This window comes from Uranotaenia lowii, chromosome 2, assembly GCF_029784155.1.
Source record: "Uranotaenia lowii strain MFRU-FL chromosome 2, ASM2978415v1, whole genome shotgun sequence".
Taxonomy (NCBI): domain Eukaryota; kingdom Metazoa; phylum Arthropoda; class Insecta; order Diptera; family Culicidae; genus Uranotaenia; species Uranotaenia lowii.
In genome coordinates this window covers 389,461,459-389,489,106 of record NC_073692.1, presented here as the reverse complement: position 1 = coordinate 389,489,106, position 27,648 = coordinate 389,461,459, and the positions used below count along the sequence as shown (strand labels likewise).

At 34.0% G+C, this 27,648-nt stretch overlaps 2 protein-coding genes across 2 annotated transcripts in view; both read right to left on the bottom strand.

Annotated features, from left to right (window-relative positions):
• Positions 1–4,187, bottom strand: part of LOC129743261 (uncharacterized) — a 52,007-nt gene extending 47,820 nt beyond the window's left edge. Inside the window, exons 1-2 of the mRNA XM_055735243.1 lie at positions 3,741–4,187; positions 76–3,600 (exon numbers count right to left, since the gene is read on the bottom strand). Of these exons, the coding sequence (XP_055591218.1) occupies positions 76–3,600; positions 3,741–4,187 (3,972 nt within the window). The remainder of the gene's footprint in view (positions 1–75; positions 3,601–3,740) is intronic.
• Positions 1–27,648, bottom strand: part of LOC129744745 (uncharacterized) — a 298,023-nt gene that overhangs the window by 120,737 nt on the left and 149,638 nt on the right. The gene's annotated exons all lie outside the window — the stretch shown is intronic.

Here is a 27,648-nt window from a genome sequence, read left to right as displayed (position 1 = left end):
CGGAAAAAAATCTAAAAATTATTTTGATGGAGGCGCGCCGTGACATTCCCCCCCGTAAACCAGTTCCTGGTTTACCTCTACATCGCGTCGAACATCAAGTACTGCTAGCTTTACAGCCGGTCGCTCATAAATCCCGTTTGTAGTTTGGACTACTGCTTCTCGTACTTCGCCGTCTTTACCAGGAGTAGCCGAAATCACTCTGCCAAGAGGCCAGCAGTTGCGTGGTAGGTTGGGGTCAACAACAAGGACCACATCATCCACTCTGATCGATTTGCTCGGATCTATCCATTTCGTTGTTTTGGTGAGGTCTGGTAGATAATCTCGAATCCAGCGTTTCCAGAAAACGTTCGCCTCGATTTGAGATGTTTGCCAAGTATTTCTTAAAGCCTGGTTGCTATCGTCGAAAGAAGTTGCAGGCTTCAACCCGTTTGATGATCCCAGAAGAAAGTGATTAGGAGTCAAAACTGGCGAACTATCGTTGTCTAATGGCAAATTAGTCAGTGGTCTGGAGTTGACAACATTTTCGATCTCAATCAAAAGGTTTTTGAGAACTTCATCTGAAAGCTGATGGCGTGGCTTTATCTGATTAAGATTCCTTTTCACAGATTGGATCATTCTCTCCCATGATCCACCCATATGCGGCGAAGCGGGAGGAATGAATGACCATGTTGTATTCGGGCTCGATATTTCTTGGATGACTAAATTCTGATCCATTAAATTAAGAGCTGTTAAAAGCTCCTTACTTGCACCTACCATGTTGGTACCACGATCACTAAATATTTCAATGGGAACTCCTCTCCTCCCCATAAAATTCCTCAGAGCCATAATACAGGATTGTGCAGACAGTGAGTAGGCTATTTCAATATGGATCGCCCGTACTGTTAAACAAGTTATTAGCACACCCCAACGCTTTTCCGAACTACGCCTTACAGTGACATTAATAGGACCGAAGTAATCTACTCCAACAAACGAGAACGGTCTGGAAAATGCTGCCAATCTAGTTATCGGGAGATCGCTCATCGGAGGTGGTTGTGGAACGGCTCGTAAATTTTTACAAATTTGACAGTTTGTTCGTACCTGCCAGAGTATGCTAGCGAGTCGGGGTACTATACGAAAACGTTGTCTTAGCTCGTTCAATACGGTGCGATGGTTGCGGTGATAAAAACGTACGTGGTAATGGTGAACTATAAGGTTGGTAATATGACTTATTTTCGGGAGGATTATGGGATGCTTGGCATCCATGCTAGCCATTTTGCATGCTCCGATTCGCGTTCTGGCTCTTAGTACCCTATGTTCATCTAGAAACGGCCAAAGTGCATAAATGGAACTTGATTTTGGTAAAGGTTTTCGGGAAACGTTACCATCTGACAAGATAGTAATTTCTTCAGAGAACTTTTCAAGCTGTGCTTGTTTGAAAAGAACTAATTCTGCTTTGTGAATTTCTTGACCGGTGAGAGGACCAAGAAAGATGGGTTTATTGTGTGCCTGATTGTTACGGTTGATGAGGTATCTTCGAACCCATGCTGCTGTTCGTCTTAGGTGGTTCCAGCTTCTGAATCGTTTCGCTTCGAATAATTCTACTTTCACTTGGTGTAAATGTATGTGATGGTAAATGGATGCTTTCAATTCTTCTTGTGTCGGCTTGGTAACTACTCTCTCGATCGGCCACGTTGGCTCGTCTTCCTTCAAAAATTCTGGGCCATTCAGCCAGCGGCTATCATTTTTCAGCTCTGGTGACCTTTGATATTTGGTACCTTCATCTGCAACATTTTCATCTGTTGGTATCCACCTCCATTCTGACATTAGGGTTAAGTCCAGTATTTCGCTGACGCGATGTCCGACGTAGTTGGAGTAACGGCGATGATCTGACCTAATCCAACACAACACATCCCTGGAGTCGCTCCAAAAGTACCGCTGATTGATGTTCAAATTCCATGCTTTGCATATCGAATTGGCTAGCCTTGCCCCTATAAGTGCAGCTTCAAGCTCCATTCTCGGGATCGATAGAAACTTAAGTGGAGCTACGCGAGATTTAGCTGCTACAATGACGCATTCTATTTTGTCGTGTTGCTTGAAACGTAGGTAGACTACCGCTGCATATCCAAGTTCACTTGCATCGACGAACGTGTGTAGTTGGACGTTTGTATCTAACCCCGATGAGACCTCAGCGCGGAAGCACCTAGGAATACGTATTTCCTTGACCTTTGGTAAAACCGCTATCCATTCCAGCCAACGATCAAAGATGTTCTTCGGGATCTGTTCATCCCACCCAATCGATGTTCTCCAGGTCTGTTGTAGAATGATCTTCAAATGAATTAGCAAATTTGATAGGAATCCTAGTGGGTCAAACACAGACATGAGCGTTCGTAGTACTTCCCTCTTTGTGGGAATGCGGTTGCCTGCAAGAAGTTCGTCGTCGTGCCTTTTTGATAAACGGTAAGTAAAACTGTCCGTAGAAGTACACCACCACATGCCTAGAACCTTCTCCGTAGTCAACTCAGAATCAAGATTTAGACTCTTGTTTAAAGTGTTCGGTTGATTCAAAGCGGTCAAAACATCTGTGGAGTTGGAAATCCAATTTCGCATTTCGAACCCGGCTTGTTCATGAACGAAACGAACTTCATTTGCCAATCGAATAGCCTCCTGTTCGCTTTCTACACTCACCAGCATATCATCCACGTAATGGTTTTCGATTATGGCTGCTGCTGCTAGGGGATATTGACCTGCGAACTCTCCGGCGTTGACGTTCTTGACGTATTGTGCAATACTCGGAGAACAGCATGCTCCGAAGGTAAGAACTTGCATGACATATGTGCTGGGACTGGTATCACTAGGGTTTTCCTTCCAAAGAAATCTTTGGAAATGTTGATCTTCTTTAGACACCATTACCTGGTGGAACATTTCCCTAATGTCACCACATACTGCGATTCGATGCTGACGAAATCTGATTAGAACGTCGACAAGTGATGTGTTTTGGTCTGGACCTTTTAAGAGGAGGGAGTTCAAAGCGGTTCCATGACTCTTAGCTGCTGCGTCCCACACGATACGGATTTTGTTCGGTTTGTTGATGTTAACTACTGGGAAGATTGGGAGGTACCACACTCGTTGATCATCTCTTTCAATTTCGTCTGCGTTGAGCTTCCGTATGTAACCCTTTGAAACATAGTCTTGAATTTTCTCACGTAGAACATTTGCGAGTGAGGCGTCTTTCTTCATTCTAATTTCCAGGCATTCGTATCGGCGCAGTGCTTGTGTTTTACTGTTTGGTAGTCTAAATTTATCGTACTTCCAAAGCAATCGGCCTTCAAAACGTCCATCATCTCTTCGTTTGAAGCTCTTTAAAATCTCCCGGGCTCTACGGTCATCGTTTGATTCAATCAGGGTTGTTGACTTTGTGATTCCCAATCCGTCTATAGAAAAATAATCGCGCATGGCCTGAAGAAGCATGTCATTTTGATTGCCTATGCACTGGCACATATGCACACCGTGGTAACCAGAGAAATTGTGATTATTCGTTTCGCCTCCTCCGTATACAATCCACCCTAAACGAGTCCTAGTCGCGACTGGCTCGTGCATCTGGCTATAAGCGAAGGCATAGTACTAACGATTGTGTTGGTTGAGGGAACCGTGAAAAGTGTTGGATCTATGGTACTATTCCTATTGCTAACTGATAACAATGAAAGCCTGTCTTCTAACTGAGGATACGATCGTGGTACATGGGTCTCGCTTGTTGTACTTACGATGTGTTCGGTAATGTTTGCAGCTTCGCAGTTGGCACATTTCCAACTGATGTTAGCGATATCTTCCGTGACACCCACGCATTGGAAGTGGTGCCACAAATCACAAAAGTCGCACTGCACCATTTCGTTTGTTTCTGGGCCGCCGCAGACTTGACAAAGGCTAGATGATACGTTCCTCGGAGTAGGTTGGTTACCAGGAATTTTGAAGACGAGTTTGGAACAAGTCTTGCACGTCCAGGCTCGCTTGATAGCGTCGTCCGAAGCGTTGACGCATCTTAAATGAAACCAAATAGCGCACCTGCTGCATTGTAGCATTCCAGCAGTAGACCCGGGAAACAAGCAGGAAACACCGATGCATGACATGGACAGAGCTCCTTGAACCTTCTTTGGAATTGTTCCAGTGCTTCTAGTTACCTCCTGTGCCGTGGATGAAGCTTCCGACGTCATATTATTAAACGAATTTTTTATGGCATGTATTCAGCTCAGGGTCAATTTACTCCTAGACACCGCTCAACACCGCAATACCGTGCATTTCGGTCTACGCCTGGAAACGCTCACGAAGAAGTTTATCTTGAAGGTGATCTTACCAATAGTCAGGTAGCTGCCCGGAAAGCTGTGTCTCAAGAACTACCTGTCTTCAGTGGTGTTCCGGAAGAATGGCCGTTATTTTTTGCAACATACAACACTACATCCAGTATGTGCCGATTCACGTCTGAGGAAAATTTGATTCGACTCCAGAAGTGTCTCCGGGGTAAAGCATACGAAGCGGTTAAGTGTATGCTAATGAGTCCATCCAACGTAGGCGGCATCATCTCAACTTTGAAGATGTTATTTGGAGATCCAGAAATCATCGTGAATAATTTGATTTCTAGGATCCGAACAACCCCTTCTCCTCATGCTGATCGTTTGGAAACCATGGTTGAGTTTGCACTTTCTGTGAAAAACTTGTGCGCTACTATCGACGCATGCAAGCTAAACGAATTTTTTAATGTCGTTTTTGGAAGAATGAAGTAGAGTTGTTTCCGTTTTTTTAATATGAGATATATTAAAAAATTCCTGCAATGATTTGGTTTTACAATTTGCTGTGTTAACATTTCCATTTTTTACTTACGTTTACTGTTTTTCTCTATTCTAGGTACTCTATTTTCGATTCTTCTAAACGTTGTACGCGGCTTATCGTGATGCGTTCCTAAACAATATTTCGGTTATAATTCAGTTTGTTTACTAATTCATGGGTAACCTCACTTGTATGACGGGTAAGTATGTAAATAAGCTTCAATAACACGGCGACGCTTTTGACGCCTTTCTGGTTCTTCTGAAAGCTGTTTGCGTTTAGACGATTTACTCAGTGGATGCCTGATGTAAAATTATTGAAAGTAATGATTTGTTCTTATTACTAAAAAAAATATCTCTCCGAACTATTTCCTTACAAGATCAGGGTCTTTTCGCATGAGCCTTTTGCTATTTTGTATCAGATCTAAAGTCCCATGCCTGATGCACGGAAAAAAATCTAAAAATTATTTTGATGGAGGCGCGCCGTGACAGAGAGTCTTCCTGTTTAAAAATCAAGAAAACCAATCCCTTCATTAAAAAATTTGCTCGATCATTTCTCGAGCTTTTCAAGCTTCCCACTGAATAGAAAGAAGGATAAATTCTTATTTTCCCTATTTTCTTATAACATATTTGACTCCATTTGCTTAAAATGTTATCGAGTTAGACATAAAATTTATGAGAGCCTCCTTCTTCTCAATTCATCTTCCCATTTGAGGTTTCCCGAATAAGCATAGAAAAATTTCTGCATCCCAAAAATCCTCCTCTACTAAAGTTGGTTTCTTTCGTATGAGTAACTTTATAGATAGGTTACAAAAATGTATGAGGCTCCCGTCTCATATTTCTATCTCACTCAATGGAAGAAGGAAAGGGTCCCAAATAGTTCTAGAAACATTATGCGTATCAAAACACAATCCCACGCCAAATTCAGAGCCTTTCGACTGATTATCTCTCGACATCTTTTAAAAAACTGTGATGGCCCCCTATTCTCTTCCTTTTTGTTAACTGGGATCAGGTAGGGGTCTCAAACAACCATAGAGTCTTTTCAGGGCCGTAGGAAGAACCGCCTCATGGGGGGGGGTTTTAGGCCACCCATTTTTTTTTGTATTATTTTTTTTCTGAAACAATGCATGAGTAATACAAATTTAAAAAAAATGGTTTTATACTATTTGGTTATATATTTCTAAGTTTTTTCACCAGCATTACATAGAAAGCTTTTTGCATTGCATAGAAATTTTTGGATATATATATATAGGGGAGAGTGGGGATACTTGATCCCCTTTTCTTATTTACACCATATCTTTTTGAAAAAAATTAGCAACTCGCCGTCATTGACATTTTCTGACAGCTTGTAACTTCAAGTTTCTATGCTCCAAAAATTAGAACGATACTTGAACCCGTTGATGAACAAGAAGCATTTTCGTAGGAGTAAAAAATTGCGATTTTTCTGAAGTTAGGGGAGACTTGTTCCCCTTTTGTAGGAGACTTGATCTTTTATTCAGGAAGCCCTAATCCTTGTATAAAAATCAAACAAAACCCCAAGATAGAATGTTTATTGACTATTTTGGTCATGTTTGTTCTCATTTCACATAGCAGACATAATAAGAAAATTCTATAACTTTGTCTCAACGCTAAAAGCATTGCATACTTAAAGGCGCTATTTTCTATAATAAAGAGAAAATTAATTATTTTTGCTCTTTTCTTCAGACAAATGTTTGATAAACATTAGTTTTTGGATGAATATTAGTAATTTCGTAATCAGCAATCATAACGATCAATTCAGAAGAAGAATATGCCGTTTGGAAGGGGGATCAATTGTACCCATAATCAACATTTCTGAAAAAAGTTGAGAGTTTTCCATTGCTTTGAAAATATGGCATTATGAAGTTCATTTTACGCTCGAACGATTGATACATTGGAACAAATATTTTTTTCACAATTTTCCCATGTATGGATTTTAAAGTGTTGAAAAAGGATCTTCAAGTTACATTTTGTGAAATTTTTAAAACAAAGTTCAATTACTCAAACAATTATTTTGTTTAAATTTTTTAAACTACAAGCATTGTTATGTTGATCATTTTGGCACATTTTTCTAGAACATCTGATCTTTGTAAGACATTCCAGTTTCGAGATATAGCTAAGGAATCAAGTATCCCCAGGGATCAAGTATCCTCATTCTCCCCTACCACTAAATCTATGAAATGGTTAACTATATTTATATAAGAAATCCATAAGTAACCAAATAGGAACCTTGAAATATTTGAATTAACTCACAAATTAGGTTAGTTAAGCTTATTTGTTTTGAAATTTTTCTTAAGAAAGCCTTGACAATAAATCGAGCTTTCAAAAGTAGAAGAAATTGATTAAAATTTTGAGGTTCAAATCTGATGCTTGCTAAATCATTCCAAATTTTAAATTAAAGTTGGAAATTTGTCTTTTGAAAAAATTGAATATAAACAATGTTAAACAATACACCAAAACTATGGAGTTCCTTGCAATTTGTTATACTCAAAGATGTTAGAAAGTATTTGCCATTGAAAATGAAATCCACAATTAAAATCCTGTTGATGATTTTTAAAAACATACAGCGTGTGCCAACAGGATGTATCCGATTTCAACGTCGAATAATTCTGCCATTTTTCAGCATATTTTGACAGATGAACATAGTTTCGAATAATAAATCAGTGCCATTTTAGCTTTTAGTCGATACACACCTAAAGAACGCGCATAAATTGTAGCGCTTTACATAAAAAATAAACTAAATATGCGTGCTTTCGTAGAAAATATGGCAGGAACTAAGCGCCTACAAACAAGACGATCCTTAGTTTGGTGACGAATTTCTTTGAGTACTGGTCTGTAGCAAATTGGCAAGTTTTCGATTCGTCAGCGTTTGTGGGGATAAATTTGAAAAGTAAAGTTAACGACAGCAAACCGAAGAACACTGATGAACTTCAGGCAAAAATTGCTGGTCAATATTAGCAGAATGCTTGCAAAAGAGCTGCTTTTGTGTATCAAATGGGGATGGACATTTTATCGATGTAGTATTCTGAATCTGGTTTGGAATGAAAGGCGTAAATTTTTTTTTTAAATTAACTGAAATTGGCTGAGTTATTCGAAGCTGAAATCAGAATCATCCTTATGCCAATCCCTGTAGAAACCAATTTTTTTCATTTAAATTTGGAAAAATAAACTCAAATTTTACTTTAAATTTGTAATTTTCTGATGAATCATACATTACAAATGAATTGGTGAAAAATTTGAAATTTCGAAATGCAGCTAACAACCCAAAATTATAATAATGTAATCTCCTGCAGTTTTAATTTCTCAAAGAAATGTCATCTTGATAATTTTATGTTGATTGTGAAACTCGTTACGTGCTGAATCTTGATCTGAATTTTGAATAATAATTCTTAATCTCTATTCTGCATTTGAATTTAGAATTTGATATTTGGATCTGTTTTCGAATTTCAGTAAGATTTTAGAAATACACAAGAAAAACGATTTAAGAATTATCAATTACCATTTTGAAGCTTTATTATTTTTGGATTTTTCATAACATATTTTTTGGCTTTTTTCATGAATGAGATTTCAAAAAACGAAGTTAAGAAGTTTATTTTTTTCATGTTTAGAAAATAACTATCTAAAGACTAAATAAACTATGCAAATGGGTTTCAAAAAACAAGAATCAAATTTTGAATGAAATGCAAAACCAAATATAAACGATTTAAACATAGCTTTTCATATCTGTTTTCTTATGATGATGATTCAGACCGATAACCAAAAATATATAAATGGATACTAAATTCGCAATATGAAAAAAGAATTCAATTAATTTTTTTATTATATGGAAACAGAACCTCTCCAATTAGTATAATTTCATGTAAAATTGAATGTTCAGAAACGTGTTTCTATCAACAAGGAAGAAAATTTCGAAAAAACTGAAGCAGGATTCCGAGCCTGAGATGAGATTTTGATATTATCTCTGAGTCAAAACTGTGATACTTGAATAACCTTAATCAATGATCAAAATTTGATTAAAAATTTCAAATTTTTAGAGTAGAGAAGAATACCTCGCTCGTTTTTCTGGACCCTCATGGGGGGGGTTTAACCCCCAAAACCCCCCCCGTTCCTACGGCCATGAGTCTTTTATCTTATCCAAATATCCTCCCATGCTAAATTTACTTCCATTTGTTCGATTATTACACTTATAGAACCTTTCGCTCCATTTGCTAGAATTTTGCAATAAAAGTTGTATGAAAGCCCTCTTTCCCCTTTCAATATCTTCACTGGAAGAAGGGAGGGGTCTCAAATAACCATTGAAACATTTCTCGTATCCAAATACCCTCACATGCTAAATCTGGTTCCATTTACTTGACAAATTCTCGAGTTATGTCAAAAATGCCCCTTCCTTTTTCCCCTCCGGAAAAAAGGAGGAGTATTAAACATTCATAGAAATATTTCTCGTAACCGAATCCCTTCCTATGCCGAATTTGGTACCATTTGCTTGAATGGTTCTCTAGTTATGCAAGCATTTCGTTTTGCTTTGGAGACCTCCTCTCCCCTCCCCGCCCCTGTAAGAGGGAGGGGTCTTAAACTGTAATTGGAACCTTTCCCACCTACCTGCCAAGTTTTTAGAAAATCGGTTTAGTAGTTTCCGAGTCGATGGGGAACAGACAGTCAGACAGAAATCTATTTTTATAAAGTTAAATAATTAAGTGCAAAAATGATAGATTTTGAGATAATAATGCCAAACGACTGAATCAAAACAATTGTAAGATTCCTTTTAATTCAACAACGGTAAATGAAAAGTTCATATACTGGAATTTCGATAGCAACTTATTATCTTCTTCAGTGAGCGTTTCCGATTGATCAATCGAAAACGCTCACTGAAGAAGGTAGTAGGTTGAATTAAAAGGAATTTTTCAATTGCTTTGATTCAGTTGAATCATTCAACCAAGTAGGCTCACAACACAATAGATTGCCGAACGATTTTCCAGATTTTTCGATTTTCAATCTGAATACTTTACGACCGAGAGAAAAATACAAATTTTCGAGAAATGTATGGATAATAACGAAACACAAAAACTTATAAACTTGTTTCCTCGAAATAAATTTTTATGCACATTTAAATATTTGGCTACAAGGGCCTCAAATTTCATTTTTGTTATATTTTTTTTCGTTTCCGTAGTTTTTGTTATGTTTGATGATTTTCATCATTTTTGTCATTTTTGCCACTTTTGTTAAATTTTGTGTCATTTCAATTGTTCGAATAAATCTTTGTTAATGTTTGATTTCACGCTTTTATTAAGTCATTCAAATAAATTTTCCCAAAATCCAATCTGAGAGCAATGATCATTTACAAAGCCAAAACTATATTCCAGCTTCACATTCATTCTCCGAACGATTCTTTCGATTGGAAAGAATTATGTGCACCACTAAACACTGTTGGCGATTCCGAGAATCATTTGGACCGAAATCTCATCATCACCCATCAGGGTCCACATGATGGCCGAAGCTCGTACACCAAACGCCACCACCTCCGCCTCGAATATTTACTGATGGTTACACCCGAAAAGACGAGCACTTTGCCACACATAAAATTGGACGCATCGAGTGAAATATTCATGCTACTTGGCAAATAAAACCACGAAACCAACAACAAACGTCAAACGTCCAATGTCAACCGGCGACGGACGGATGCCGTGAATCGTTCCGTTGAATAATGGTTGACACTTTCGGTTTAACCAGCGGAAGTGAAATAGAAACATTTCGAAACGCTTTATCGAAATGTGACGTACCGTTTCAATGGAAAAAGGACTCGAATCCGATCCTTTTTATTGAAGAATGCTAGCGTCCCCAAAGGAAACGTTGCCGTTTTTTTATTCAAAGGAATTGAATTCCAAGCTTTTTAAAAATTTTAATCGATTATAAAAACGTTTCCCAGTTTTAAAGTTTCGAAGGTGATTGGAAATATTATAGAAACATGAGATATCAAAGGAAGAAGAACATAAGCCGTGAATATTATGATTTTTGGAAAAAGATACAAAGGCTCACCGACAGAACTTGAACCGGCAAAATGCGGTTTCAAAAGTTACTTAAGAAAAATTTATAGAAAACAATTGTATTCAAAAAAGTTGTTACATGATCAGTATAAAAGAGTTATATGCTACTCGAGCTTATTATAATACCTACTCAACGTCCAAATGGTGCGTACTAACCCTTCCAGCAAGTACCCCACGCACAACATGAATGATGAATAACTCCGTAAGCGTCGGCCATTTTTTATCGGTGGTCGGTCATTTTGCGTGTAGCCAGATAATTTGTCTTAACGACTTTGGGTGACCAATATTTGTCTCGTTTCGGTCGTCGCTTTAACGACAGCGAGAGAGCCTCGTTTTGTAGTGGTGGTGGTGGTGGTGGTGGTTATTAGTCCGTAAAACCACATCAAGCGGCCTCAACCCTTTCGGCGACGTCACAGAAGCGCTACGATAGCATCCTCAAACAGATACCAACCGAACCGGATGGACGCTGAACCATAATTTGTGACACCTTTGATATACTGCCGAGCTGACCGAACCATTATTTGGTACGCATTTATTTTAAAAATTTACACCCAAATCGTATACATCGTGGCAGCAGTTAGTACCCAACAAGGATAAAACTTCCGTATAAAATCACTGAGCAGTAGACCTTGAGAAGAGAACTCCATTCACGTTCAACAAATTCAGTTACACGTTGAAAAATATTTTGTGTATATAACTTTGTGTGTACATACTTTATACCAAATATCTTGTCTTGACACAGATTGAATGGTAATTACTATCACCACACCGATGTTTCCCAGCATTAAACTGACGACTGACGTGCGATGACCTTCATCCTTGACTAGTCCTGGTCAGTCCATCGAATTAAACATTAGACCAGTTCACTGTGTGACGAACCACAGAAAAAGGTACTATTTTGGCAAGTATGTTTATTCATGCTTTTGGAAATCTATACATAAACTGAGAAGGTGGAGCTATTGTAGGCCGAGGAAGGTTCCTGTTATGGTTTGAGACCACTCGCACCAACAGAAATGAGGGAGGGAGTCTCCCAAAAGACAAATGTTTACATAACTCGAGAACCGATCAAGCAAATGGTACCAATCTTGGCATGGGAGGATATTTGGATACGAAAAATATTTCTTCGATTATTTGAGACCCCTCCCTCTTTCCAGTTGGGAGATATAAAGGAGTGAGGGAGTCGCTTTTATATTTTTTTACATAACTCAAAAACTAATTAAGCAAATGGAACCAAATTTTTCATGGGAGGGTTCTTGGGTACGATAAATGTTCTGATGATTATTTGAAACCCCTCGTTCATCCCATTGGGGAAATAAGAGGCTGGAAGGCTACCAAACATTTTTTTTGATCGGATAGATCCGGACCATTCCTTGGCAATAGCAAATAGTCAATTTAGACGATACAATCGTACTTATTTTTCCTACAGGGATTTTTTTTGTCAAATTTTGAAAGGTTCGCAATACCGTCGATAGGTGGCAAAATAAGACAGAAAATGATTGGATTTTACAAGGACTTCTTTACAATTTCTGGTATTATTTGAGAACTAATCAAGCAAATGAAATCAAATTTGATATGGAAGAGCATGTGGTAAGAGAAATAGTTATATGATTATTTAAAACCCCTTCATTCTTTCATTGGGGGTATAGGAAGCGATGTTGCAGTTCTTTGCATAGCTCGAGAACTTATCTGAGAAATGGAATCAAATTTCATATTGAAAAGTATTAGGGCACGAGAAATGATTAGAGGCACCACACTTCTACCAATGAGTATTATGGGAGTAGGGTCCCCAATACATTTTGTTGGAATAATTTAAAAATTAATCAAGCATATGAAATCAAATTTGGCATGGGAAGGTATTTGGATAAGAGATATGTTTTTAAGATTGTTATAAATCCTTTTTCCTTGCATAAAGGATAGGAAAAGAGAGGGTTCCATATAACTTGGATGTATCGCTTGAAAATTTATCATCAAATGGAATCAAATTTGACACCGTCAACTGGGGCAACATGCAGAAATTTTCAACTTCAATGGCTTCTAAAAAACTTATGTTCACAGTTAATCCTAACCCTTATGCATCAAAAGTTTTAAGGGTGATGGGACATCAAATTGGCGTAGTTATTAAAATTATTGGTTTCTCTAGTTATTTTTAATTTTTTTTTTAAATATGCGATTTTCACCCTCCTTAGAAAATGAGGTAACTTGCAATCAACTTTATTTTTAATGAAAAATCTTATGAACACGTATGAAAATTAATAGTTTTTAATTTATTTGCGATGCCTTAAGGACCATTTCGAATGAAAACACCAATTGCAGTAATTTTTTGGTCTGTATAAACTAATTTTCACATTTTTTTCTGAATATAAGAATGCTCCATACATTTAGGGGTTAAATAATACTACGAAAAATTCTACAAGCTGAAATCATAAAAATAAATGTTTGGATTAATGATATTTCAATGTTCACAAACGCGTGATGCAAAACATTCATATTCCAGCACCTGGAAACGAGATTTACAAGATGTTTCTTTAATTTGCATTTTGTTGCATTTTACCCCAGACACCTAACTGAATTATTAAAATATTTATTGAAAAAAATTGAGTGATTGTTCGAAAAATATGTTACACCAACAGTGTTGGTATACAGCATGAGGAAACCAGTTAAAAGTTTGTAGGTAATATTATCAAGCCAATCCGTCAATCCGGGTAAAGTTTTTTATGGCATCGAAAAATTTTAAATTTGTACATTTATTGCTCGATTTTTCAAATTTTATATAAAAATTAAAAACATAAAGAAACTAGCTTAAGATGCGAGAAATTATGTCATCATCATTTTGTAATCATGTAAAGATATTATTTTTTTTACAAAACATCAAATTAAAAAATATATTCGTACAATCGTAACTGTACCCAAAAGATTTTGTTTATCATCTGAAAGCTAGCGTATTATATATATTATATATTATATTATCGTCATTTCTTCCTCAGAAATAAGCTTTTTAAGATGTTCACTGAATGCCTGCTTCAAAATAGCAGTTTTTTTTGGATGGGTCTAAGTCCTGGGGCGTTGGGAGAACTTATGTCCTTGAATTCAAAAGTTATATCTTTGGCTCCAAATCAATAGTGGAATAGTGGAACGAAAGAAGATCGGTCATAATGGTGAAGAAATTCACCCTCAAGCGTAGTTTAGACTTTTAATTGATCAAAGAATACAAATCCAGCTGCAAAGAGGTTTCGAAGTATTTTTTCCCCGTAAATTAGGTTTTTTGTTCAAAAAGCTGCTTCGTTATTGGACGATTTTGTACTTATCTTAAATTAAATTATCAAGACTTTTCCGAAACGGTATAACTTATCAAAATCGGTCCAGTAGTTTTGCAGATAGAGCCAATGTGAATTGTATTTTTTTATCCCGCATTTTCGGAAATCCCTGTTAAACGCTAGTTATACGCATTCAACGCTGAAGAAATTATAGTCATGTATGATTTAATAGTTAATCTAATGAATTGTCATCAAACATGCAAAATGCAGTGCAAAATGCAGTTTTGGTCAAATTTGGATGTAGTCGCCCTGAAATTTCCTGTTCGATGTTCGAAGATTCCGCTTAAAACGGTGATTACTCGCTTGTAAGTCCTTATTACTAATAAAACAACCATTCGGACCCCTATCATCTTCTTCATTCCCTTTTCTTCTCTTTTCTCATTTTCTTCATTCTTCTTTTGGCTTAGACCTTTGAGTTTGGCAGGCGAGTATTTTTGACCCTAAAGCTCAAAAAAGCGAAAAAACATCTTTTTACAGACGACAATGGTCGATTTTCAGAATTCGTCAAACTCCAAGCCTACTGAAGATGTGAATCTATCTGGTCCAAAGTACTCCGTTGTGCGCGGCTTCAACACGTCACAGAGGTTCCGTTACTGAGAAACCTCCGAATTTGTCAGTGCTTATTAGGGGAGAACTGTACAAGACGCACCAGTTAAGCATAATCTCTATTTACAGCGATACCCATCATCTATGAACCAAATTGAAAGTTCACGACGATTTAGTGATCACATTTACATCTTATCAAAAAGAAATAATATGTTAAAAACACAATTTTGGTAATATTTTTGTGAAAATCGTAAACAGCCAGAAAACAAGCCGCGGGGTAGAACGCCAAAACTAGTGGACAGAACGCACCATTCCGAAAGGGTGGTGAGAAATGGAACAATGATTATACGGAATATAGTAATTAAAACATAAATTTTTTTATTACATGTTCATCGTATTTTTTTCAAACTAACCATACTTGGCAAAAAATCATTTATTATTGCTTAATTTAACGAAAATTTTGCTGTTCAAAATTCACTTTTTTATATCCTTATAGGTAAAACGCCTTCAGGTAGGCAACGGAATTCAATTTCTTGACTGATATCGCGGCAAACATGGCGGCAGATAACTTCTTCGAGTCAAATATTGGTGCACCTTTTAAACTCAAACAAGGACGAAATTTGTTATAATTATGCATTCTTATCGTAATTTGGGAGTCAGCAAATCAACAGAAAGACATTTTGTTTCGACATTTGGTTTTTCTGAAAAGTTAACTGCATTCAAAATTTGAGCTTAAAACACGTGGTTTTGCGGGCATTCTGCCCCAATTTTGATATGATTGATTTTTGTTAAAATTTGTGGGAAGTTAGTGAAATATAATAAAATATTAATAGTCATTCGAAAGTGCATACGAGTCTTATAAAGAAAAGCTGCAGTTGGATGAGTTAGCGCAGACTGGTTTACCATAAAACCTTATATGTTAACCAAAAAAATAACAAGTTTTAGGCAGAATCCATGAATCCTTCTGTTTCTTAGAATTAAAGTCGTTTTTGTGAACTTTTTATCTAAAAAATGATGAAAAAGCTCATTTGCTACAATGAAAATGAAGAAAAACACCATTCGGAGCCAAAGGTTATTGTATTTTTGAGAAAGAATGGCATGGGCCATTTTACCTCGCTGGTGCTGTACAGTTCTCCCCTACATTAAAACTACACCCAAAAATTAGACTTAATATATTCCAATAATAACCTTCCTTAGAGGTTGAACTATTGGCATAAGATTCTATGCCGGACTGGCACTAACAAGCTTTCTCATCGCTGGCATTTTCCTCCCAGCGTATTATTTCTTAATGAAACCAAACAAAACAAATACAAAGCAGGATGGAAACAATCAGCTAGTAGGGGGAAGTGTTCCTAAATGCGCATGTTGGGTAATATGCGCATACAGCCGATTGACGATATGGCTGGAGATTCAACGTATCTAATCAGTGCAGTTTGAGGGTAATACGCTACTGAAACATGGCATGAAGAAATTTGATTGTTATATAAAGTCAAACAAATTCAAAAATTCAAACAAAATTTTTGTCGGTTTTGTTAAAATATATTGAACTTTAATTATCGTGCGTACAGATTCTGTGAACATAAATTTTGATGGTTTTTCTTTCTTATTCATCTGGAAATCGGAAGTTCAACAAATTGAAGCTTTTGGCAAGGTTGTAAATGATAAGATATTGGAATAAGAGACAGTTTCTGGATGCCCATATCAAGGCAGGTTAAATGCCTATATCAAGACAAATAGATTAGTCTTATAAATTTTTTACTTTTTATCATTGAAACTTCAAATCTACGCTCAAATCACGATTATACAGCGAAAAAAGAAGAACTTCATAATGATCCGCTAAAAATACGATATGAACAAAATATTACCATGAAATATGGCCATATGGCATACCTAATTATGTTTTATGTAAAAGAACTAGTGATGTAAAAAATTTTACCAAAATTTCAGTCTTGACGTATGCTTAACATCCGTTACTGCCATTTTCAAAAAAATAATATCAAAATATTACAAGTGTTAATAAAATCTAGCTAAAATCATAAATATGCGCATTTAGCCCGCCAGTTTCGGAAATCGGCTGTTTTGACTTCTTTTATTATAAAATTATTTTCACAAAAACTGTAAGAGATTTTAACAGGAAAACTGCTCTAACTTATGTAAAACAGATGTCCGCTCATGTCAGGGCTGGTAGCGGTTTGACAATGAAATAGTAGGGACTTTAGTGACCAAAATTTGAAAAAAAGTGACCAAATAGTGACTTTGAGGACCGAAAAAAGTGACCAAATAGTGACTATGTAGAACAAAAAAATAACTTTGAAGTACAAAAAATGTGACCAGTCAGGCCCGTGTGATGGACCCTTCGGGGGGGGTTTTCAAAATTCAAATTTAGATAAAATTAATAACAATACCAAAAATAAACAATTGAAAAGGAAAGGGTTTTCTTACACCATTTGTCACTCATGTTCAACACAAAAACTAAAAATATGACTGATAAACAAAATTTTGGAAACTTATTACAATGAATGTTTAAAATTTTCGATAAGTCAAGAAAGTAAGAAATAAATTAGTTTCAAAAGAATTTCTTAGCAAATTTAAAATTAAAAAAATCTGAATTCTAAAATAAATGTCAAATCTTGTACAAAACTATGCATGAATAGATGTTAGTAAAATCATAATAATTGTTAATTTTTATTCATCTAAATTTGGAATTCTTTTCCTCATTTTTAACTGAAAGTTTAGTGAGAAATTCCGCTGTAATTTTTTAATTTGAACAAAAAATATTTAATTACGATTTAAAATGTAAATTACCGATTACTGAATAAGAAATGAATTTTGAACAGAATTCATTCAATGTTTGATGTTTTAATTAAATTTTATAAAAAAAAGAATATATTTATAATTATTTTAAAAGTGCCAGTTATAGAAGCCAGACATAAAACCTTTAATAAAGTAAAATACTCCATGTTCAACTACACTGACAAAGAAATGTTAGAAAATGAGTAATTATGTGAATGATAAAAACTGATAAAAAATAAAAAATACTTTTGTTATTAATATTCAAAGCACAAATCAAATACAAAGCTAGTTAACACTGCGTATTAAAATTTATTTTTAAAGTTGCTACTGAGAACAATTTTTCAAACATTTTAGATAATTTTAATAATCATGATCGATCCAAAAAATATGATTTCATATAAAAAATATTAATAAGAAGTGTTTAAATTTTCATTTCCAGATTTTTAAGCTTTTAATTACAAGCTCTAAGTATGTTGTTTCTTTTGATTAAAATATTGGGTCCTGAAAGAACAGAAGGTTGAAATATATGTTTTATTATTAAAAATTTGGAGTTAAAGGCTTATGGTTGAAGAACACGAAAATTCAGAATTTAAAAACAAGGAAACAATTGTTAAAAATATGTCTTAAAAATTTAAAAAGTTTGATTGAAAAAAATCCGGCAAGTTGATTAGAAAATTGAAAAAAAAACGTACAATAAAATTCGGTAAATTTATTTGAAAATTGAAAAAACAATATGAAAATAAAAAATATTAGTTTTTAAAAACATTTCAGGAAGAGTTTTTTCAATAAAAATGTTTCACCATAACCATTTTGGTGCTTATTTTTTTAATTATTGATTTGGTAAATAATGTCCTCAACTAGAAATTTCGTCAAATTCGGCCGAACACATTTAGTTTTGGTGATAAAGAGTTTATTACTAGTAAAATTGATAGATAACTGATTATGGAAAAATGTCATTACAAGTATTTTTGACATCACAGCAGAAAGTGTAAAAAAAACTTGATTCTATTTAAAGCTCATTAATTCATATAAAACTTTTATTTCTAAATAATATGTTTTTGATTTGAGTTTTTGTAAAAGAAAGTGCAGAAACTTCTCTAAAGATTTTAAATTATTTTCAAAGTCATTTCAATAACAAACCCACCGTACGAGGAAAGGTGTGCTCTGATATGTCTAACCTCACTCGAAAAGCGGCGCGTCGAACTGCAGCAAGGTTTTATATTCGACACATTGACCAACCGTATTGACTGTGCTTAAATTCTACAACGTGTTAACATTTATGTACCAACGAGAACACTTCGACAACGTCAGTTTCTTTCAATTCCTCACCACCGTACTGCTTATGGTCAAAACCACCCTATTGACAAGTGTTGTGAACTTTAAGTGTTTAATTTGTTTAATTTTAATATGTGCAAACGTCGTTTTAAAATAGGCTTAAGAACAATTTCCTAGTTTTTAAGTCATCAGTCTGTACGGTAATTATACCAAAGACGAAATAAATAATAATAAATATAAAAGCTGATAAAAATATTGCATACATATTTAGATTCGGGGAACCCAAATTAGTTGCAATTACCGTTTAAATTCATTGCACCTAAAAAAAATGTAATTTTTGTGGCCTTGTGTAAATTTTTACAACCCTTTTTTTAAGTATTTAGAAGAACAAAAAACACGAAATAAAATTGAGTCTGAAATTGTTTTTGAAAGAATATTTCATCTCATCATAACATTTGTTATGACATAAGAGATTTTTTTTTCATAAAAAAATGGTTCTTAATAAAAACCCATACTAACTAAAGACGAGATAGGGTTTTTGTATATCAAGTTTTGAGTTCCAATACAAAAGGTTGATTGAACTAAAAACTAGAATCTACAATCAAAGTTAGTTTCAATTCACGAACGTCAAATAATGGCGTAGATCGAAATGTCTCAAGCCAAGGGTGATTCATGCCGAAATTCCGCCGGAGGCGAAAAAAATTTCTGACTGTCTGATCAAGTACCGTTACTACCGTCAATATTAACACGCGCAATTCAAATTACTCTTTCATTGGTATCGGTGAAAAAAGTGACTTTTGGTGATAAAAGTGACCATTTTTCGGAAAATAGTGACTTTAGTGACCAAATGATGAAAAAAGTGACTTTTTAGTGACTGACCCAAAAAAAGTGACCAAGTCACTAAAAAGTGACTCGCTACCAGCCCTGTCATGTGTATATAGTTTTCAGACTCCTATGTACTGGAATATGGGAGAAAATGAGTGCTTTCCTTAATATGCGCATATAGCCCGCCTCTATAGGATATTTTCGAATGATGTACCGAACGCCGTGTGAGTATGTAAAACGGTAGAAAATAAAACATTTCTTTGTTTCTAACCCCTGGCAAAAAACCTCCGGTTAAGATGTCCGGCAGTAAGCAGCTGTAGTGTGTATGTAAACTGGCAATTGAAAACAGGTTCTTGTTTCCCATTCCCATTCCCATTCCCATTCCCATTCCCATTCCCATTCCCATTCCCATTCCCATTCCCATTCCCATTCCCATTCCCATTCCCATTCCCATTCCCATTCCCATTCCCATTCCCATTCCCATTCCCATTCCCATTCCCATTCCCATTCCCATTCCCATTCCCATTCCCATTCCCATTCCCATTCCCATTCCCATTCCCATTCCCATTCCCATTCCCATTCCCATTTCCATTCCCATTCCCATTCCCATTCCCATTCCCATTCCCATTCCCATTCCCATTCCCATTTCCATTCCCATTCCCATTCCCATTCCCATTCCCATTCCCATTCCCATTCCAATTCCCATTCCCATTCCCATTCCCATTCCCATTCCCATTCCCATTCCCATTCCCATTCCCATTCCCATTCCCATTACTATTCCCATTCCCATTCCCATTCCCATTCCCATTCCCATTCCCATTCCCATTCCCATTCCCATTCCCATTCCCATTCCCATTCCCATTCCCATTCCCATTCCCATTTCCATTCCCATTCCCATTCCAATTCCCATTCCCATTCCCATTCCCATTCCCATTCCCATTCCCATTCCCATTCCCATTCCCATTCCCATTCCCATTCCCATTCCCATTCCCATTCCCATTCCCATTCCCATTCCCATTCCCATTCCCATTCCCATTCCCATTCCCATTCCCATTCCCATTCCCATTCCCATTCCCATTCCCATTCCCATTCCCATTCCCATTCCCATTCCCATTTCCATTCCCATTTCCATCTCATTTCCATGAAAGACAAAAAGGAGGAAAAAAATAAAACATCGAGCAAACGGTAGACTGAGTTGGCCAGTGCGTTTTATTGGTGATCGGGCATGGCAAAAGACTACAACGCTAAACTTTCGTTTGCTACTTAACTGACTCAGTTGTTGCGCTGGTTGAGTTATCGGACTGGCAAGTCGGAATACAAATGTTTAGTTGGGTTCGATTCTAACTTTTTTTTAAATTTGGGATGAATCAACCAATAGGGTAAAAACCCCTCTTATAATTATATACTCTCGTTTCTCAACCAATGTTTACAAAATTTATAGTTTCGGAATGCTTGTACCGTAACTCAAATACTCAAATTTCAGCTACAATCAGTTATGTTTAAGCCATTCAAAGTTTAAGAAAAAATCCGCAAGAACATGCTTCGGGAAAAAGGCTGTAAGTCAGTTATTAAGTGCTCGAAAAAAAATCACTTAGTGCTTGAGAAAGCTGAAGTTAGAAGCTTTAGGCTGCACATATCGAAATATTTTTTATAAAATTGCTTTATATCATGGCCACAAAAAAAAATGTTTGAAAGTGGTGTAAAAACTAAACTTTTTAATAAATCAACCGCCAAAGCTGTTCCAGTCACCATAAACAAATGTTGAAAACTGAATTTCTAATTCGTCAATGTAATTACATACATCACTAAAATTGGTAAAAGATTTTCATTGCTGTGCGTATAGTTTTTTTTGCAATAACGTTGCGTTAACATACTCTAAATCCAGTGCTAAGTCTAATTTAGTTGCTAAAATAGTCTCAGAAAATGCAGATTGATAAAAAAGTTTGAAAACCGTTAAACTTGAAAAGTCATTGAAAATTCTTTGTTTTGTGTTTTCTAAATCTCAAGATGCCATTATATCACAAATTACGTCAACTTTACAATTCACTTTTCAAATATTTTTTATTGTGACTGGAACAGCAAACTGAATTTATTGTCGAGTACTTAATAACTGACTTACAGCCTTATTCCCGAATCATGTTTTTTTCCTCAGACTTTGAATATTTTAAAAATAAATTCTTGCAGCTAAACATTGTCTGAAAATTATATCTGAGTCACGTTACAAGCTTTCCGAAACTAGAAATTTTGTAAAAATCGACTGAGAAACGAGAAAGTTTTAGCGAAATCTATCTATCTATACCACATATGTTTTTCGTATTGTATAAACTAAAATAAATATTGTAATGAAAAAATACGTTCATTTTGAAAACAAAAATAGTCATGAAAAAAAATGCAAAAACTATAACAGGAGTTATAGTCATTACGTTCAGTGTTAAGGTTGTTCTATTATGTCATTCTCTTATTTCCTCTATTAATACATTAGGGACCGCGGAAAAACCGCATTTAAAAAGGAAGTTTAGAATTCTGTTTTCCATTGAATAAATTCAATGGTAAGGTAAGTGTTTTGTAATATTTTAGGCATACATAAAATATTAATTAATTTTCTCAAATTCCATGTCTGTCGTTCACGTAAAAATGCTAAAATCGAAAAATCATACAATCTAGCTGTTCCAGTAAAGTCAATTATTCTTTCTTCAACACTTGAAATTCTTTTAATATTTACACTATTGTTAGTCAGATCCTTTTATCTTGTTTCTGAAAACGTTTTCCTTTGTACCAGCCCAATGTTCTTCCTCGTCAAAAAGCCTCTAACCGACTCGGATGTGACGGCCGTGTAGCCAAATTGGAAACCCAAACTTCCGGTTCTGGTTGGCTGGCTGGCTGGCTGTCTGGGTATAGGCCAGAGTGTATGCCAAAGATAGCCCCGAACCACCCAAACCACCTGCGGCCCTAGAGCAAGAGCAAAAGCGAAGCAAATGGATAGACAACTAGGCGGGATACCCAGCTGATAGTCATTTCAGGGCTGGCAGCAACAACTGGTTGGTTGTGGTATTTAGGTATGTCGTTCAAAGCGTGTCTACGTGTAGAATGGAGCAGCCCTAGCAGTTGTGGTTTTGGTTTGGTAGTAAAGATGACTAATTTGCCGGCTCTTTTCCATGACCTCGAAACACCTACGCAAACACGAGACTACTCCCCCGCTAACGAGAAAGTATCCAGGAGGTGTTGGGGGGTTGTGTGGTTGTCTGTGTATTAACATAGTAGAATGAAACAAAAATAGGCTAACGGGGGGCGCTGAGGTTCAGCATGAAATTCGAGGCGATAGAATTCGATGAGAATGATGTTAGTAGGGACGTTTTCATAATGGGGCGAAAAATTTACCTAATGAGTGTAAATAGAGGGCTGCCTAGACAGTAATTAAAATGTCGTTCGGAAGGGGAGAAGTTGTGTTTGATGATTGTACTAATATATCGACTCGTGCTTTTTTACTGAAAGGAATATTGTATATTTTAGAACAATTACTGAAATAGTTAGATACCCTGAAATTCATATTATTAATCAGAATATTTTTCAAATTAATAACTCAAATCGTTAAAAAATAGTTTAAAAAAACCATACGTGATAAGACCTAATATTTTGGGCCATTTAAATTTCAAGTGCTTTTTGTCTCTCTGGAGCCACTCTTGGAATAACAATATGTATATCATATTGCACTATACTTATCGAAGCAGCAATAATTTCGAACTAAGTTTCGAAAAAATGTTATAAAAGCAAAATAACTTTAAAAAATTCTTATTGCATTCCTCATAATTCCAAAGGACCCTGACATCCGACAGAAATTTATCGTTCAATCTCAACCATCTCCTTTTAGCTTCGCGGTCTCGGATGCAATTTGTTCCTTAACCACTGGCAATTGGATTTCTTATGCCTCGTCATGTATTTAAATCGGAGAAAAAGAAGGAAAAAAACATAGAATCTTTACGGAAAAGGAGAAACTCAAATGAACCAAGACCGAACGCGGCGAGCGAAACTCAATCCCAAACTGCACCGAGAAAAACCGACAAAACGGAAGTCACTTTGAGCTATTATCGGTGCTGGTTGCTGCCCGGCTTTTAAAAAACGTTTTACTGCAACGACATTGTGCAAGCTGGGTGCATTCGGCGTGGGTCTTTCATAAACAACGTGAATAATAAAAGCGAGCTCCGCAGAAAAAGAGGTTGGATGAATGTTGAAAGCAGTATCTTTCCACTGTTTTTTTGCCCCCACTAAAAGTTAACAATACCGCAAGTGTAACCTCCAAGTGATGGACGTGATTTATGATCGTTGTTACCATTTTTTCTTCCTTCATGGGCAAACATATTTCCACATTTTCCTCGATACAACCTCGGATAATGGCAGCAGACCTTGGCTATTCGGTTTAAAGTATGCCTCGCTCATCTCTTTGTTTCCGGAAATATGGAATGCATTTCTTTTTTACTGCACCAACAAGATAAGATAGAAGAATTGAAATTCAATTAAATTGCTTCAAAACCACTAGAATTTATGGTTCACTTTGTAAAATTTGCTGTTCCCCTTGCTGAGGCAGAAGAAACAGAAGTGGGACAAAAGTGCCTGGAAATGAAATGGAACTAAAAAAAGGCAGACAAATCGCTTTGAATTTCAGTTGACAATAGCAAGAGGACAAGACAAAAATGACAAAATTCACATTATCGACAAAAATTACAAAAATTACAAAAATTACAAAAATTACAGAAATTACAAAAATTACAAAAATTACAAAAATTAAAAATTACAAAAATTACAAAAATTACAAAAATTACAAAAATTACAAAAATTACAAAAATTACAAAAATTACAAAAATTACAAAAATTACAAAAATTACAAAAATTACAAAAATTACAAAAATTACAAAAATTACAAAAATTACAAAAATTACAAAAATTACAAAAATTACAAAAATTACAAAAATTACAAAAATTACAAAAATTACAAAAATTACAAAAATTACAAAAATTACAAAAATTACAAAAATTACAAAAATTACAAAAATTACAAAAATTACAAAAATTACAAAAATTACAAAAATTACAAAAATTACAAAAATTACAAAAATTACAAAAATTACAAAAATTACAAAAATTACAAAAATTACAAAAATTACAAAAATTACAAAAATTACAAAAATTACAAAAATTACAAAAATTACAAAAATTACAAAAATTACAAAAATTACAAAAATTACAAAAATTACAAAAATTACAAAAATTACAAAAATTACAAAAATTACAAAAATTACAAAAATTACAAAAATTACAAAAATGATAAAAATGATAAAAATGACAAAAATGACAAAAATGACAAAAATGACAAAAATGACAAAAATGACAAAAATGACAAAAATGACAAAAATGACAAAAATGACAAAAATGACAAAAATGACAAAAATGACAAAAATGACAAAAATGACAAAAATGACAAAAATGACAAAAATGACAAAAATGACAAAAATGACAAAAATGACAAAAATGACAAAAATGACAAAAATGACAAAAATGACAAAAATGACAAAAATGACAAAAATGACAAAAATGACAAAAATGACAAAAATGACAAAAATGACAAAAATGACAAAAATGACAAAAATGACAAAAATGACAAAAATGACAAAAATGACAAAAATGACAAAAATGACAAAAATGACAAAAATGACAAAAATGACAAAAATGACAAAAATGACAAAAATGACAAAAATGACAAAAATGACAAAAATGACAAAAATGACAAAAATGACAAAAATGACAAAAATGACAAAAATGACAAAAATGACAAAAATGACAAAAATGACAAAAATGACAAAAATGACAAAAATGACAAAAATGACAAAAATGACAAAAATGACAAAAATGACAAAAATGACAAAAATGACAAAAATGACAAAAATGACAAAAATGACAAAAATGACAAAAATGACAAAAATGACAAAAATGACAAAAATGACAAAAATGACAAAAATGACAAAAATGACAAAAATGACAAAAATGACAAAAATGACAAAAATGACAAAAATGACAAAAATGACAAAAATGACAAAAATGACAAAAATGACAAAAATGACAAAAATGACAAAAATGACAAAAATGACAAAAATGACAAAAATGACAAAAATGACAAAAATGACAAAAATGACAAAAATGACAAAAATGACAAAAATGACAAAAATGACAAAAATGACAAAAATGACAAAAATGACAAAAATGACAAAAATGACAAAAATGACAAAAATGACAAAAATGACAAAAATGACAAAAATGACAAAAATGACAAAAATGACAAAAATGACAAAAATGACAAAAATGACAAAAATGACAAAAATGACAAAAATGACAAAAATGACAAAAATGACAAAAAGTACAAAAATGACAAAAATGACAAAAATGACAAAAATGACAAAAATGACAAAAATGACAAAAATGACAAAAATGACAAAAATGACAAAAATGACAAAAATGACAAAAATGGCAAAAATTACAAAAATTACAAAAATTACAGAAATTACAAAAATTATAAAAATTACAAAAATTAAAAATTACAAAAATTACAAAAATTACAAAAATGACAAAAATGACAAAAATGACAAAAATGACAAAAATGACAAAAATGACAAAAATGACAAAAATGACAAAAATGACAAAAATGACAAAAATGACAAAAATGACAAAAATGACAAAAATGACAAAAATGACAAAAATGACAAAAATGACAAAAATGACAAAAATGACAAAAATGACAAAAATGACAAAAATGACAAAAATGACAAAAATGACAAAAATGACAAAAATGACAAAAATGACAAAAATGACAAAAATGACAAAAATGACAAAAATGACAAAAATGACAAAAATGACAAAAATGACAAAAATGACAAAAATGACAAAAATGACAAAAATGACAAAAATGACAAAAATGACAAAAATGACAAAAATGACAAAAATGACAAAAATGACAAAAATGACAAAAATGACAAAAATGACAAAAATGACAAAAATGACAAAAATGACAAAAATGACAAAAATGACAAAAATGACAAAAATGACAAAAATGACAAAAATGACAAAAATGACAAAAATGACAAAAATGACAAAAATGACAAAAATGACAAAAATGACAAAAATGACAAAAATGACAAAAATGACAAAAATGACAAAAATGACAAAAATGACAAAAATGACAAAAATGACAAAAATGACAAAAATGACAAAAATGACAAAAATGACAAAAATGACAAAAATGACAAAAATGACAAAAATGACAAAAATGACAAAAATGACAAAAATGACAAAAATGACAAAAATGACAAAAATGACAAAAATGACAAAAATGACAAAAATGACAAAAATGACAAAAATGACAAAAATGACAAAAATGACAAAAATGACAAAAATGACAAAAATGACAAAAATGACAAAAATGACAAAAATGACAAAAATGACAAAAATGACAAAAATGACAAAAATGACAAAAATGACAAAAATGACAAAAATGACAAAAATGACAAAAATGACAAAAATGACAAAAATGACAAAAATGACAAAAATGACAAAAATGACAAAAATGACAAAAATGACAAAAATGACAAAAATGACAAAAATGACAAAAATGACAAAAATGACAAAAATGACAAAAATGACAAAAATGACAAAAATGACAAAAATGACAAAAATGACAAAAATGACAAAAATGACAAAAATGACAAAAATGACAAAAATGACAAAAATGACAAAAATGACAAAAATGACAAAAATGACAAAAATGACAAAAATGACAAAAATGACAAAAATGACAAAAATGACAAAAATGACAAAAATGACAAAAATGACAAAAATGACAAAAATGACAAAAATGACAAAAATGACAAAAATGACAAAAATGACAAAAATGACAAAAATGACAAAAATGACAAAAATGACAAAAATGACAAAAATGACAAAAATGACAAAAATGACAAAAATGACAAAAATGACAAAAATGACAAAAATGACAAAAAT